The 15,398-nt window shown below is 39.1% G+C and overlaps 1 protein-coding gene across 1 annotated transcript in view; it reads left to right on the top strand.

Annotated features, from left to right (window-relative positions):
• Positions 1 to 15,398, top strand: part of lama2 (laminin, alpha 2) — a 379,433-nt gene that overhangs the window by 228,832 nt on the left and 135,203 nt on the right. The window contains exons 21-22 of the mRNA XM_043675023.1: positions 6,108 to 6,288; positions 8,462 to 8,598. Coding sequence (XP_043530958.1) covers positions 6,108 to 6,288; positions 8,462 to 8,598 — 318 coding nt within the window. The remainder of the gene's footprint in view (positions 1 to 6,107; positions 6,289 to 8,461; positions 8,599 to 15,398) is intronic.

The following is a 15,398-nucleotide window of genomic DNA, read 5'->3' as shown; positions in this document are numbered from 1 at the left end:
TGCAGGGTGATTGAAAATGGACAATTAGTGTTGGATTCCTATGATTCCAAACAAAAAACAATCTGTTGTTCAGAGCATTTTTTTTTACGCTTTGCTCCATTAGGATTGGTAGCCAAGTTTCTGATCCAGAATTTCATGCTTGTAACGATAAAAGAACCACTTAAAATATTATTTCCTCAGTAAAAGTGATGCTTAGAGCCATATTATATTTTTTCCAATTCCCTGTCTTGTGTTACTCCATAAAAAGGTGCATAAACTTTAAATGTATTTTCAGTTGCATCATTTGTGCAATGTTTCTTTTGCTCGGAATCACTACTGATAAAAATGTGAATACTTAAAGTTTTTGCTGAATGCATGCTTGAAAAGTAGTCGTTTTGCATGGTGTGAATTGCATTAGTCTGTAGTACTCAGGTCAATCCTGATACAAAGTTGGAAATTAATTGACTGAAATGCCAGTCAAATTACGCCATTTTATTTATTAATTGATTCATTAGGTTAAAATTGAGAAGGCTTTGCAGTCACTAATAAGGATAATTCAGCTATGATGAGAACATATATGTAGTATAATACATACTCCAAAATTTACTTCACTTTCCCCTAAAGTGTGCAAATATAACATTTTTAATGTATCAAATGCGCCACATTTATTTCACAGACTATGACATTACAAATACATTATTTCCATTAATTTCTAATCATCCTTTGCCCTGAGCCTACTTCATCTCACCATTAAATGTTTTGTGTAAAGTATAAACCCAACATTCCATTCAAACAGTGATTGCTCAATTTGATGATTGGGGAATTAACAGAACTCAAAGGGTTCCATTCAAGAACTCAAAGGGGGAAGCTTCAAGGTGGTGAGGGGAGGTAGTGGGGCTATATAAAATCAACTACCATGGCAGCAGTCTTATACCCATCAGCCCCTGCCTCCCTGAGATGGTGTTTTACCTGCGAATGGAGGTGGATCTGACACTCTCTTCATGGGCTGCTTTGGACTCATCCTAAGTCTAACTGAAGGCCTCTCCTACCCAAAGCTCTCAATAACCTAGACCTCACACCCCTCAATACATCTTTCAGTTTAACCTTGGAAAGGACTCCAAGTTAACATCTCATCCAATTCCGTTGATGGAGCCATTCTGATTGGCTTCCTCCAGATTGAACTGGAAATATTGCACTGAACCAGTTAATGTCCCAATGCCTCTTAAACTGCTGCAGGATAACCTGCCAAGTATAGGCTTGCTCCCTCAGTTTTCCAGCTGGATTCTAGGCTACCACATCTACAACTATTTCCAGGTAAATAACCAAGCTTTATAATTTGTATGATTTTTTTTGTGACCTGTGGGTGTTGCTGGCTAAGGCAGCATTTTCAGGGAAGAGGAACATTTTAGGTATTTCCTCAGAGCGTCTGTGAAGAGGTCAGACATCCCTGTTAATCCATCGGCATTCCTGACTTGTGACTGACCAAAGTGGAGGAAGTTCATTTGAGAATTAGACCCTAATGTATAGGCAGGCAGAGGCAATGTCAAGACATCAGTGAGGGTGCACAAACCTCCACCAACTCATCTATTTGATCCTCCAAACACCACCCACCCGACATCTGGGTGGAGCAAGCATTCAATTTGTTGGCAGTCTTAGAACCCAGAAAACTAGAGCAGAAACAATTCACCTCAATCCCAAAGGACCAAGAAGGCATTATATTCTTGGAACTAGGACAAAGTATATTTGAATTTATTGCAGCAGCATTGCAAGTACATTCTTGTTAAGATGCATACAGCTTAGTGCTCAACAGAATAATGCACAATAACCTTGCTTCTTTATCACATTTCTCTTCATTTGACATTGCTCATCCTTTGTGCTGCTGTTATGATTTGACTATTTTATTCTAGTAGCTATTGTTATAAGTAACGTTTGGATGATTTTACAAGGTGTTGTTTCCAATGTTTAGAAAATTATCCAAGACTGGGGCAGAATGTATTCATTTTCACTTGTAGTGTTTATCATTGTGGGATTCATGGTGCTCCGTCCACCATGACTGGAAGTGACTGTTCTCATGTAGTTTTTCATTCTTTACATCATTACCTCATGCACTTGGATTCTTGGATGCCTTTCTTGATGCGAAAGACAGAAGTACATGACACTGCTGCGATCTTCTGACATTCTCACCTCTGGCACACTATTTAGAGCCCAGTTGCACAACACTTCAGACTTAACAGGCCAGGATTGGTCCTCACTCTGTCATATCAGAGCCTCTACATTCATGACTACTCAGAGAAAAGGAAAGCTCACACCCTATTTTGCAGAGGTTTTGGGAGGTGGGATGATGGAGAGGACAGCAATCTTTTTTTCTCATATAGAGCCACAGAAGGCCAAGACACCAGACCAAGCCAGCCTGGATCCAAACTGTCACCCAAGTCAGTGCTGTGTCCTGGATGAAAAGGGATGTCCACAGTGTAGGAGTATAGTCAGTGATATTCTGCAATCCCCAAAGAAAAATGATAACTCTTCTCTTTACTACATTACAATCGCTACTCTGCCATTCCACACACCTTTGGGCAAGGCTCATGGACTGCAACTTACAACATGAATCATGTTCACTCAATGCCTCCCATCACTTCATCCTCCAAAAGTCAACCCTTCCTGCCCCTGCACTTCATACTCACTCACTGGGGGCACTACACCACCCCTCCTCCTCATGCATTAGCACGAGCTGCTCTTCCATCATACTTAGTTCCTCCCTTTGTTTATTGTAATGAGAACTTGGTCCACCCCCTTGGACTGATGTCTTCTCAGTACCTTGACCTACCTATTATCCCCAGACTGATTCCATTTGACCTGCAGAGCTGACTGTGGCCCAATCTCCGGATGAAGATGACATGGATCCCCAGCCTGCTTGACTGACCCCAGCCAACCTCACGGACTGGAATTAGATGAGTCCTTTGACTATCTGTGGCATTACCCCCTAACCTAATGATAGTCTATCTTGACCCCCACCGAGGCTGCTCTCCTTTGACTTTTACATATGGCCGTTTGCTTAATCCATGTCGAGGTTTTGCTGCATAAACTGCTGTCCCATTCTGAAGGTGTGACATTGACCTAGCCCAGTGCCACACAGCATTGTGCCCACCCCTTTGTCTGTTCAGTGCTGCCCACTGTTACAAGCTGTCTGCCTCTCACTGTGTTAAAAGCCAATGTGACCCACAAGTAGACCATAACTCATTGGAGTCAGTGAATGTGCACTAAGTATTCGGTAAGAACTGCATAGAAATTGACAGCCTCCCAGGTGTGGATGTCCCTGAGCTGCAGAGGAAAATGTGGAAGGGCTGATGTAGTGTATGTATGAGTTGATCCAAGGGATGGCATTATAATCTATGAAGCTAGTTGCTTGCTAATACTGGCTTGGGTGGATGAAGGGTTGTGGAGAACAGTGGTCATGGCACAAAGAGCATTTGTGAAGCAACAGTTGGATGATGCCCAGGATGCACAATCAGCAAGCTGCAGTCTCTGGGTACCTGCTCTGATTCTCATGATGCAAATTTGCGTCATCTAATTTATTGGCGAAGCAGAAAATAATTGAAAGTTGTATATAAATAAGGTGAGTTGGTGCTTAAGTGAGATGTAATTGCCACTCAAAGTTCTGAAGTTGTCATTTAAGGCTTGAGGGCAAAATCAGAAAAACATTTCTTGATATCGAGATTCTGATTTTTGGCCTCCAAGAAGGAATTTCATCCTTGAGCTTCTCCATCCGTAATTGTACCAAAGTCAGAAAGTATTTCTGCCTCCTCCGGCTTACCTCCCAGATTAACAGCTACCACCAACACTGTCCATCCCTACTCCACTCTTATCTGGATTAAGTACTGCTCCATCTGTATTATGTTATGGCATATATATACATATATATGCATGTATATCTTCTAAGGGTTAACCATGCTTTGATTCTTTGTGACATGAAAATTTGAATGAAGCATTATGATTGAAATCATGCAAGGATTGTATGAGAACAAAAATATTGCAGTGAAAGTGGAGTTGCAGATTGATAGGATAATGGAGAAGGCATTTGGTATGCTTACCTTTGTTAGTCAGTGTATTGAGTACAGGAGTAGTGAGGTCATGTTGCAGATGTGCAAGACATGAGTGAGGCCACCTTTGGAATACTGGTGCAATTCTGGTCTCCCTGCTATAGGAAAGATGTTGTGAAACTTGAAAGGGTTCAGAAAAGATTTACAAGGATGTTGCCAAGGTCGGACGGTTTGAATAACAGGGAGAAGTTGAATAGACTTGGGCTATATTCGCTGGACTGTCGAAGTCTGAGGGACGACCTTATAGAGGTTTTATGAAACTGTGAGGAGCATGGATAGGGTAAATAAACGAGTTCTTTTCTCCACGGTGGGAATCCAAAACTAGACAGTATACGCTTAAGGTGAGAAAGGAAGGATTTAAAAGAGACCTAAGGGACGATTTTTTCACGCAGAGGTTGTATATGGAATGAGCTGCCAAAGGAAGTGGTGGAGGCTGGTACACTTACAACATTTAAAAGGCATCTGGATGGGTATATGAATAGGAAGGGTTTAGAAGGATATGGGCCAAATGCTGGCAAATGGGACTAGATATATGCAGGATTTCTGGTCTTCATGGACGGGTTGGACTGAAGGGTCTCTTTCCATGCTGTCCAGCTCTATGACTCTAACCATTTATCACGTTTAACAAAAAAATAGTCAGGTGTTACAGACATGGTGAGCAATATTTGAACTTTTAATAATCTCACCCAGTGATTACATAATAGGATTTCGAGCCTGTAAATGAATAAAGTGGAATAATTCAACTGTTCCCTTTCAGCTGTTCCTTTTTGTCAGGAAAACGTGTATCATTCCCATTGTCTTATGTAAAAAAAAATAGCATTTTGTACCATATTATTGTCAGGTATGGTTCAGTGGGTCACATTCTGGGTTTCAGTCCCACTCTGGGGCTTGTGGTTAGCAATGAAGGATGACGTTCCTGTGTTGTACTGAGGCAGCATGACATCACTTGAAGGCACTATTTTTCAGTTGCATTGTTCATTTGAGGCCCCTTCTCTGTGCTCATGTGGCTGAAAGAGATCTTGTGGTATTATTTGAGCACACAGGAGGAGGGGAATTAAATTGGTGTTCTGATCAATACTTATCCCTCAATCGGTCACACACACTGGATTATCTGGTCAGTATCATCTTCCTGTTTGTGGGAAGATGTTGAACACAAATCAGTTGCTACATTACCCAAATTGCAACAGTGACGATAAGGCACTTTGAGACATCCAGTCGTCATGAAAAGTGTTATTTAAATACAAGTCTTTTTGTATGTCATGCACTGCTGTGCCATATTTTTATATAATAAAGCAAACAGAAAAAGCAGATAATTGTGAAGCAAGGAAAAGTCCCTAAGCAATTAAAGATACCATGCATAGGAACCAGAAATATATAACTTCTGATTAAATCATACTTTAAGAAATGATAAAGAATGTTTGACCTGAATAGCAATTAAACTTTGACTTAATTTAATATTTAGTTCAAAATAATTAAACTTGGTTGGGAGCATAGTCATCATCTTCAGAAGCAGAATAATACATTCCTCCATGAATGGTGCAATGCTCCTATGCTTTATAAAATTGTGTATTCTTTGATTCACCATGAGAAATGACTTGGGACGATAACTTATATTTGTATTTAAAAATAGTTTATACTGGTTATTACACTCATCTCAAGCCACATTCAACCATATTAACAATTTTTAATTCCATTAAAAAGTATTTTGTGCTTATCATGATGGCATTAAAAATCAACAGGCTAACAGTTTGGGTATAGCAGTGGGCCAACGAATGATAAACAGATTTATTCACTAATATCTGCAATAGTTTTGTGTGCTATGATTTCTTTTGTGATATAAACAAATTGCATAATTCTAAAAAATATAGACTTACTGATTTATTGCATTTTGAATTCGGAGGTTTGAGACCTAATTATAATTTATTCCTTCAGTGAGAGGTCTATGTCTGTAATTAACTATGTATCATATTGTTGTATATTATGGCTCTATTCATGTTGGGTCCTTGACAACTATTTACTTACATTTTATAGAGCGAAACTTATTACCTGCATTCTTCAAGGGGCTGTATTCCCTGTAATTGCAATTCATTTGGATCTAAATCATTTGACTGTGATGATAAAGGCCAGTGCAGATGTCAGCCTGGAGTGGCAGGGCAGAAATGTGATCGATGTGGTCTTGGCTTCTACCACTTTCAAGAAGGAGGATGTATTCGTATGTAAAATCATTTATTTTCTTTTTAAGAGATACATTAATTAATTAACATTATAGTAGATTTGATGTTACACACTTTGCTGATATTTGTGCTGCATGCAAAACAAAACTTTTCACTGTACTAAGGTACATGTGACAATAATAAATCAAATCAAATTATTGAGATGAAATGTGATTTAAATACAGCAAAAAGCATCACAAGTGTTCACTTTGTCTTTATCAGTGAATTATTGGAGTTACTTATTGAAGCAGAGACTATGTTAATGGGCTGGACAGATAAAAGTGAATAATGAACAGGCAGGTGGGATTAAGACTCATGGAGGACAGACACCAACAAGAATTGTTGATTTGAATGGTTGTTTCAATGTCATTTTTTGGGTTTGTACATATCAACAGTCTAATGACTTGGATATGGTTTCCGGAGGTGAATCAGTGTTATAGATTTTAAACCTGACAGATTTTATGTGTCACCTTACATAAAATCCAAGGCACCATCACCAACCCCCAACCTATCTGAAGTTCTGTGAGCAGCAGGAATAGTGTTAGGCAGCATATTTTCCCTGGGGCCTGTTGAAATCCTTAGGTAGCCAAGTCATGGTCAGAATTAATTCAGGGTTCTTCCAGAGTCCTTTTATTTCAGCACCTTTCCCACAAGCATTTCAGGTTTATAAAATATAGTTGGTTAAGAATCGAAAGAGGAAATAAATTGAAGGGAAAAGGATGGAGTTTGGAGCTTGGCACAGAAACAGTGGGCTGAATGGATTCTTTCTGTTTAAATAAACGAAGTAATATTTAATAATTTTGCCAAATGTGTGTCAGAAGATCAGGATAATTTTGACAAATATTCCAGGTGATAATATAACATTGTGATGTCATAATGTGTTCCAGTCTAAATAGCAAAGGAAGTCAGAAGTCACACGACACCAGGTTATAGTCCAACAAGTTTATTTGCAATCACAAGCTTTCATAGTGTGGCCCCTTTGCCAGGTGAAGATGAATGTGCAGTACCCCAAAAGCTCGTGATTTCAAATAAACCTGTTGAACTCTAACCTTCTGCCTTTGTCCACCCCAGTCCAACACTGGCACCTCCACATCATGGCTACTAAGGGAAGAATTGTGGAATCCCCTTTCACTGAGTGAACATTGCTTAACTAATTTACTCACAGGTAATAGTGCATATATTTCTGAACTAAATTAATAAGAGGAACATGACATAGTTCATTCTGAAATTATATTACTTTGCCTAGTGTGTACAAATAGTTTCTATCCTTATTTCAATTCATTAAAAGTGCCTTTCAAGCAAAGAAGTAAATTAAGGCAGTGCACAGACGAGGGAGAGGTTAGCAGTAAAGAGCAATTGCCTTGAAATTAGGCAGCAGAATAATAGACCATAAATGCTTGCATGTCTTTTCAAATTCATGATTCTACTATTTTAGCAAAGGCATTAACTCCTCTATTTTAAGTGAGTTAATGCATTTTTTCTAGGAGAGGACTGTTAGATGGATGTCTTAAGCATTTGAACTCACTTACCCCACAATATAATTTCAACATCAGTAACTTTATGGCATTACAGATACTGAGAAAAGCAGGCATTTAATATTAAAGCACAAAATTACACTGTTGTGCTTTGTAGAAAATTAGGATAATTGAAAAGCTTCTGTACTGAAAGATTTCAGATGACATTATAAGGCATAACAGCATAATATGGTTTATAACTAACATGTCAACCCCAAGATTAGACTATTGCTTCCATATAAATTCTCAGTATCTGCTGTCAGTTATAGTGCATACTGTTTCAATGCTATGTTGAAGGATTTATTCTGCCTTTGGTTTGGTTTTGTTCAATTAGTAATTATTGTTCCAGATACAAGCTGTGAGTATGAGCATCTAATATTTGGTTTGGTAACATCATTAATACAAGGATATAGTGGGAAAAAAATCATGAACTATGACTAATAAATTCTGAAACTGTAATACTTTCCATGTTATTGCTTTTTGTTACTTCCTCCTCACAAACGTGAATTCCTTCTCAATTATTTTCAATCATTGCCACAAAGATTTGAAATCTTACAGTCTTTGTTCATACATGTTGTGCCGTATCTTAAAACGTTTGACAGCTAAGTTGTCAATGATAACAGGAATGTTAATTTGTTTCTTTATTTTCTCTATAAAGCATGTGAATGTGCCCATGTTGGCAATCATTGTGATTCAGAAACTGGACAGTGTATCTGCCCTCCAAATACTGTGGGAGAAAAATGTGACAAATGTGCTGCAAACTTTTGGGGTCATAACTTTGTCAGTGGATGTAAAGTAAGTTTTTCAATAACTGCATTTTTTGACTGTCAGAAAGTTCTTATTAATATATGCGTCCCTTTATTTTGCTTACTTAGTTGACATAGATTGTGAAAAAATTGTTCATAAGCAGAAAAATTAGAAGATTTTAATTTTAAACTATTGAAGTTTTTTTCTCTTGGCTTGTCACACACCATTCCCGGTTGACAAGATGGGCAATAGGTTTACTCCCAGGCTTTGGTCAGTTAAACTAATAATTTGTTGCTATCAAATACATTAAATTCCTGGATGAATCTAGTTCCTGCAGGATGGTTGTCTACAATGCTACACATGTAGGTGGTACTCACGTTGTGGAGGATTGTGGACATGAATCTCTGTGCAATAATTCCATCACCAAGATCTTTTTAGTTTTGAAAGTAACTGTTCCTTGGTGAATTCGCTTTGTCTGTTAGGGACATTGAACATGAAAATGTAACAATAGGAATAGGCCATTTGCCTTGAGCCTGGCCTCCATTCAATAAGATCATTGCTGATCGAACATGACACCCCATTAACCCTGTAAGCCACCGTTAATCAAAAATCTATCAATCCATAAACATTTGTAAAGTCTGAGCTTCCAACAGCCCTCGAATTGCTTGCTGCACTTGCATGCTAGCTTTCAGTATCTTATGAACAAGGACATCCAGGTCCTTTTGGACATCACCACTTTCCAATCTCTCACCGATTGACAATTACTTTTCACCTTCTAGGCATGTATTTCAACATTCCAGATGAAGGTCATCGGGCCCCAGGGATTTGTCAACTTTCAGTCCCATTGATTTAATTTAACATCAGTGCTTAGACCCCTGTTATTCACAATATAATGAAGAGGGAACTAAATGTGAATCTCCAAGTTTGCAGATGGCACAAAGCTGCGAGTGTGAGTTGTGAGGAGGATGGAGACATGTTTCAGTTGGAATGAGACAAGTTGAGTTTGTGGACAAATGCACAGCAAATGAAATATAATTTGGATAAATGCTACTTTAGTAGCAAAAACAAGAAAGCAGACTATTATCTGTACGTGACAGATTGAGAAAGGATGAAGTACGTCCAGCCCTGGATATCCTTGTACACCAGTTGCTGAGCATAAGTATACTGGTGCAGCAGGCAATGAAGAAGGTATGATGGTCTTCATTGTGAGAAGATTGTACTACTGGAGTAGGATGTCTTGCTGCAATTATACAGGATCTTGGTGAGGCTACATCTGAAGTATTGTGTGCAGCTTTGGTATGCTTTTCTGAGGAAGGGTATTCTGGCTATGGAGGGAATGTGACAAAGATTTACTAGACTGACACCTGGGGGGTCTCCCTGCTATAGGAAATATGTCATTAAACTAAGAAGGGTTCAGAAAAGATTTACAAGAATGTTGCCAGGGTTGGAAGGTTTGAACTATAGGTAGAGGGTGAATAGGCTGGGGCTGTTTTGCCTGGACCGTTGGAGGTTTATAAAATCATGAGGGATATGGATAGGGTAAATAGACAAGGTCTTTTTCCCAGGGTAGGGGAGTCCAAAACTAGGGGGCATTGGTCTAACGTGAGAGGGGAAAGATATAAAAGGGACCTAAGAGGCAACATTTTCATGCAGAGGGTGGTACGTGTATGGAATGAGCTGCCAGAGCAGGTGGTGGAGGCTGGTACAATTATAACATTTAAAAGGCATCTGGATGGGTATATGAATAGGAAGGGTTTAGACGGATATGGGCCGAATGTTTGTAACTGGGACTATATTAATTTAGGATATCTGGACAAGTTGGACCAAAAGGTCTTATACATCACTATAACTCTATGAAAGGACTGACAAATGAAGAGAGACTGGAACACTTAGGACTATATTTACTGGAGTTTCAAAGAATAAAGGGGAAACTCTTATGAAAACCTAAATAATTCCAACAGGACTGGACACGGTAAATGCATTATGAATGTTCCCAGTGACTGGGAAGTTCAGAACCAGGAGTCCCAATCTCAGAATATAGGTTCGACCACTTCGGACAGAGCTGAGGCGAGATTTCTTCATTCAGGGAATGGTGAGCCTATGGAATTCTCTGTCAGAGAAAGTGATTCAGGCCAAAATGTTTAATGTTTTAAGGAAGTGTCGTATAGAGAGGTTATGGCTAAAGGAATCAAAAAGTATGAGGAGAAAATGGGCATGGGTATCAAGTTGGATATTCAGGCATGATAAAATTGAATGGTGGAGTAGGTGCAAAGGGTTGGATTACCTAATACTGCCCCTATAATCCTGTTTCTATTTCTCCCACACTACTTCCTTATGAATACTAATTCCCTTCAGTTTCTCACTGTGGCTAGGTCAATTGATCTTTATTATGTCAGGGAGGCTTCTAGTGTCGCTTTTGTGAAAGCCAACACAGAGTACTTATGTAACTCCTCTGCTATTTCTCCTTTCCTTCACAAATTGTCCAGTTTCTACCTGCAAAAGACAGACATTTGTCTTTGCTAATCTTCCTCTGGTACTTGAATGGCTTTTGAATGCATATTCCGTTATTGACTTTTAGCATTAAGATTTTAGTTTTGCAGTAAACTATGAAATTTTGTGTATGATAGAAAGTTGGAACTATATAATAAGAAAAAGCAGAAGATAAAACAGAAAGCAGGAGTAAGTTATGCAGCTTGTAGAATCTTCTATGCCATTTAATAAGGTCTTGGTTGGATTAACAGAAATTTACTGTAATATAATGTATTGCAAGTAAAATATCAATAGGCTTATGGTGCCTAGCAGGCTAATATTGGTATCCTGTAATGGAGAGATTAATTTTTCTAGTACTCTTAAGTTCATTTGCGAACTTCAGCTGTTGAATTCCAGTCAGTGCATTGGGAAATTATTGCATTTTTCGTCAATATTCAATCTTGCGTTTACATTGTCAATTTATTTGTTCATGGAATGTGGAAGTCACTGGTAAGATCCAGCATTTATTGCTTACCACTAATTGCCCAGAGGGCAGTTAAAAATCAACAACTTTGTGGGGAATTAGTTGCTGAAAAGTTGTTTCTCCTGTTGGACAGTCTAGGACCAGAGGGCATAACCTCAGAATAAGGGGTCACACATTTAAGGCAGAGATGAGGAGGAATTTTTTCTCTGAGGGGAGTGAATCTGTGGAATTCTTTACTGCAGAGATGAGGTCATTAAGTACATTCATTGTGAGGTAAACAGATTTTAAATCAATGAGGGACTCAAGAGTTATGGGGAAAGTGGAGTTTGGAATAATGTATACACGGTTACCCAGCTGTAGAAAGGTGTTTATTAAATTGGAAAGGGTTCAGAAAAGATTTACGAGAATATTGGAGGGGACTGGAGTATTTGAGTTGTAGGGAGCGGCTGGGACTTCTTTCACTGGAGCATAAGAGGTTGAGGGGTGACCTACCATACGTTAATGTTACTTTTGTAAGAGTTACTATAAAGTTTTTAAAAAAGATATGTTTTCAAATTTTCCTTTTTTTGATAATAAATTGACAGGGCTGTATCTGTTGTTATTCTGGTGTTTTAATTATTGCTCTGTGATCCTTTGTTCCTTTTATCAGACTCCGTGTCTGGTACAATGAGTGGCTTGCTTAGACTATTTTTGAATTGAGGATCTGGAGTCACTTGTTGGCCTAATCAAATGAGGATGGTAGATGTTCCTTCCCTAAAACACATGAGTGAACCAGAATGGTTTTTATGATAACCATTTTATTATTATCTTATAATACAGTCACCTTTAGACAAAGTTTAATTTCAGACTTTAACTGTATTCAAACTTTACCATCTGCTATAATGGGATTTGACCCCATATCCCCAGACTGTTAGCCTGGGGCCCTGAATTATTTATTGACTCACAATACCTCCATAAAACTGCCTATCCTTGCTGTTAAATTTGCTGGTCTATAGTAACTAGGAATACACTACACCCTTTACAGTAGCAGGTCACATTTGCCACTGTCTGATCCTCTGACCTGCCCCACCTCTATATCCAGGGAAGGTTGGAAGATGATGGCATGACCCTCTACTACATCACTCCCACTTCTTTTAGCCACATGGGGTGCAAACCATCTGAACTATGCAACTTATAAACTTAAGCATTGCAACTTATAAACGTAGCCTTTCCTGTTTGTCACCCCATTCGTGACTTATACTATTTTTGTATCTAGTGCTATTCTGTCAGCATTTATTTCTTAATAAACACTGATCCAAAGTACTCATTAATTATTCAAATCATTCCCTACACCTCGAAGCATAAACCTCCTTGTTATTTATTTATGAGAGTTGAAGATTTTTTCATTTTTCTATGTTAAATGCCATTCTATTGTCTAAGTCTCTTTTCTTGCTAATTTTTACACTGACCTTATTTTGTTTATCTTGGCTCTTGCTTGAAGACTTCATGCATCGACTTCTTTTGTTTCACCTCATCCAATGTGTTCTGGATTTTGTTCCCTTTTGCCATTGCTCGAAAGAACCTAAAACATTTTCTCCTTTGAGGTTACCCTTCACTCTGGTTTTTGCCACGAGTCTTACTTTCTATTTTACCTTGGCTAAATCTCTTCTCATCTCATGGAAGATAGTCCTTTTCTAATTTAGAAGTTCTATTTGAGACATTGCCCTGCTCATCTCCATCACTGTTCCAGTCGAGATGATATGATGATTACTGTTCTCCCTGTCACATACTTGGTCCACATCTCCACTATTTCTTTGTGGAAGGAGGAGGATTTCATGGACTTGTGGCAGTGATACTACAAAGAATCATAGACTCATAGAATCGCTACAGTGTGGTAGTAGGCCATTTGGCTGATCAAGTCTACACTGACCCTCCAAAGAGCATCCTACCCAGACCCACCTCACTATCTATCCCTGTAACTCCACATTTCCCATGGTTAACCAACCTACCTTGCACATTTCTGAACACTATGGGTAATTGAGCGTGGAGGAAATCAGACCACCCCAAGGGAAACCCATGCAGACATGGGGAGAATGTGCAAAATTCACATGGAAGGTGGAATTAAACCCAGGCTCTTGGTGCTGTGAGGCAACAGTGCTAACCATTGTGTCACCATGCCATCCGAAAGTTAATGCTTTAGTTGGTGGGGAGAGCAATGGGGAGCACACCAACTAAATTGCAGTGGGATAGTAGGATGGGAAATGCAATTGTGAGCTCATAAAGATATGAGGAGTTATGCAGAGAAGGCATGTGTGAACTGACGAGGAGCAATAAGGAGGCGATGGCCCAGTGATGTTATCGCTAGACTATTAATCCAGAAACTTGCTAATTTCCTTGGGACTTGGGTTCAAATCCTACCATGGCACATGGTAGAATTTGAATTCACAAAAGAATCTGGAGTTAAGGTTTAATGTTGAACATGAAATCATTGTTGATTGTCAGAAAAAAATCTGGATTTATTAATGACCTTTAGAGAAGAAAATCTGCCATCCTTATCTGGTCTGGCCTATGTGTGACTCCAGGCCCACAGCAATGTATTGACTTTTAACTGCCCTGTGGACAGTTAGGGATGGACAACAAATGGTGGCCTAGCCAGAGATGTCCAAATCCTGTGAGTGAATAAAAACGACAGCACACAGGGTGTTCAAATACCATTGGTTAAAGATGAGAATCAGTTGTACTGGGAGGGGAAAATACGACGTTACGTGCTTTGAGGATGGGAATAAATGCCAAATTTAACTGGAAACACAGGACAGAGATGATAATTTTGAATTTGTTTCCTACAGCCTTCACTATGGACTTCGAATATCTTATTCATTGCCGGCATTTTTAAAAAGCTGAAAATTAATGAAAACTTCTTTTTTCTTTTACTCTTGGGAGGAAGGAGTTACTAAGAAGTATTATTATTAATTCCTAGCTGTCAAAGAAAAATCTGTTTTCAATAAAATTGAAGAAATGACACTTGTGTTTTTAGATGAAATATAAAATGCAATCTTCTTGTTCATTGTAGATTCTAAAATATCCAATAAAGTGTCAAAATTGAAATTCTTGAGGGGCCAGCCCCCTAATTTCCCTAGACTAAAGCCTTGAGCTTTTTAGCAGGCACTAGCTGTAACTCTGCATATGTTTCTGTAATCCAGGCATGAGATTGCCATGGGCTTGTTTGGAGTCAGAAACCTGAGCCAGCCTCAAATAATGCAAATTACAAATACTGAGCAGGGTCCAAGGTGGGGCGTTATTAAGCAGGAGAGAATTGCATTTCCTGTAAGGCCTATAATGTGAATAGTTGGCTGTTGTGAATGAGAAGAGACATACTGACCTCCTAAAAATGGATGCTGTGAATATTCGTTTCATCACTCGTGGGATGTCACAGGCTGATCAGCATTTATTGCTTGTTCCTATCTAGTTGGCCTTCAGAAGATACTGGTGAGGCTGCCTTCTTGAACTGCAACAGTCCATCTGCTGTAGGTAGATCCGCAATGCTGTTAGGGAGAGAATTCTAGGATTTCATCCAACGACAATATAGAAACGATGATATATTTCCAAATCAGGATGGTCAGTGGCTTAGAGGGGAACTTGCAAGTTGTGGAGTTCCCATGTATTGGCTGCCTTTGTTCTTTTGGTGGAAGTGGTTATGGTCTTGGAAAGTGCAGTCTAAGGAGCTCTGGTGAATTTCTGTGGTACACATTGCTGGTACTGAGTGTTGGTGGTAGAGGAAGTGGATACTTGCGGATGTGGTGCCAGTCAAGTGGGTTGCTTTATCCTGGATGGTGTCAAGCTTCTTGAGTTGTTCCTCCCCTGCAGGCAAGAGGGAAGTATATAATTACAGTGAAATATGAAAGGGTAGGGCATGGAC

This window comes from Chiloscyllium plagiosum, chromosome 3 (assembly GCF_004010195.1).
Source record: "Chiloscyllium plagiosum isolate BGI_BamShark_2017 chromosome 3, ASM401019v2, whole genome shotgun sequence".
Lineage (NCBI taxonomy): Eukaryota > Metazoa > Chordata > Chondrichthyes > Orectolobiformes > Hemiscylliidae > Chiloscyllium > Chiloscyllium plagiosum.
Note: the sequence above shows the minus strand (reverse complement) of the source record. Positions and strands in the feature narration are given on the sequence as shown.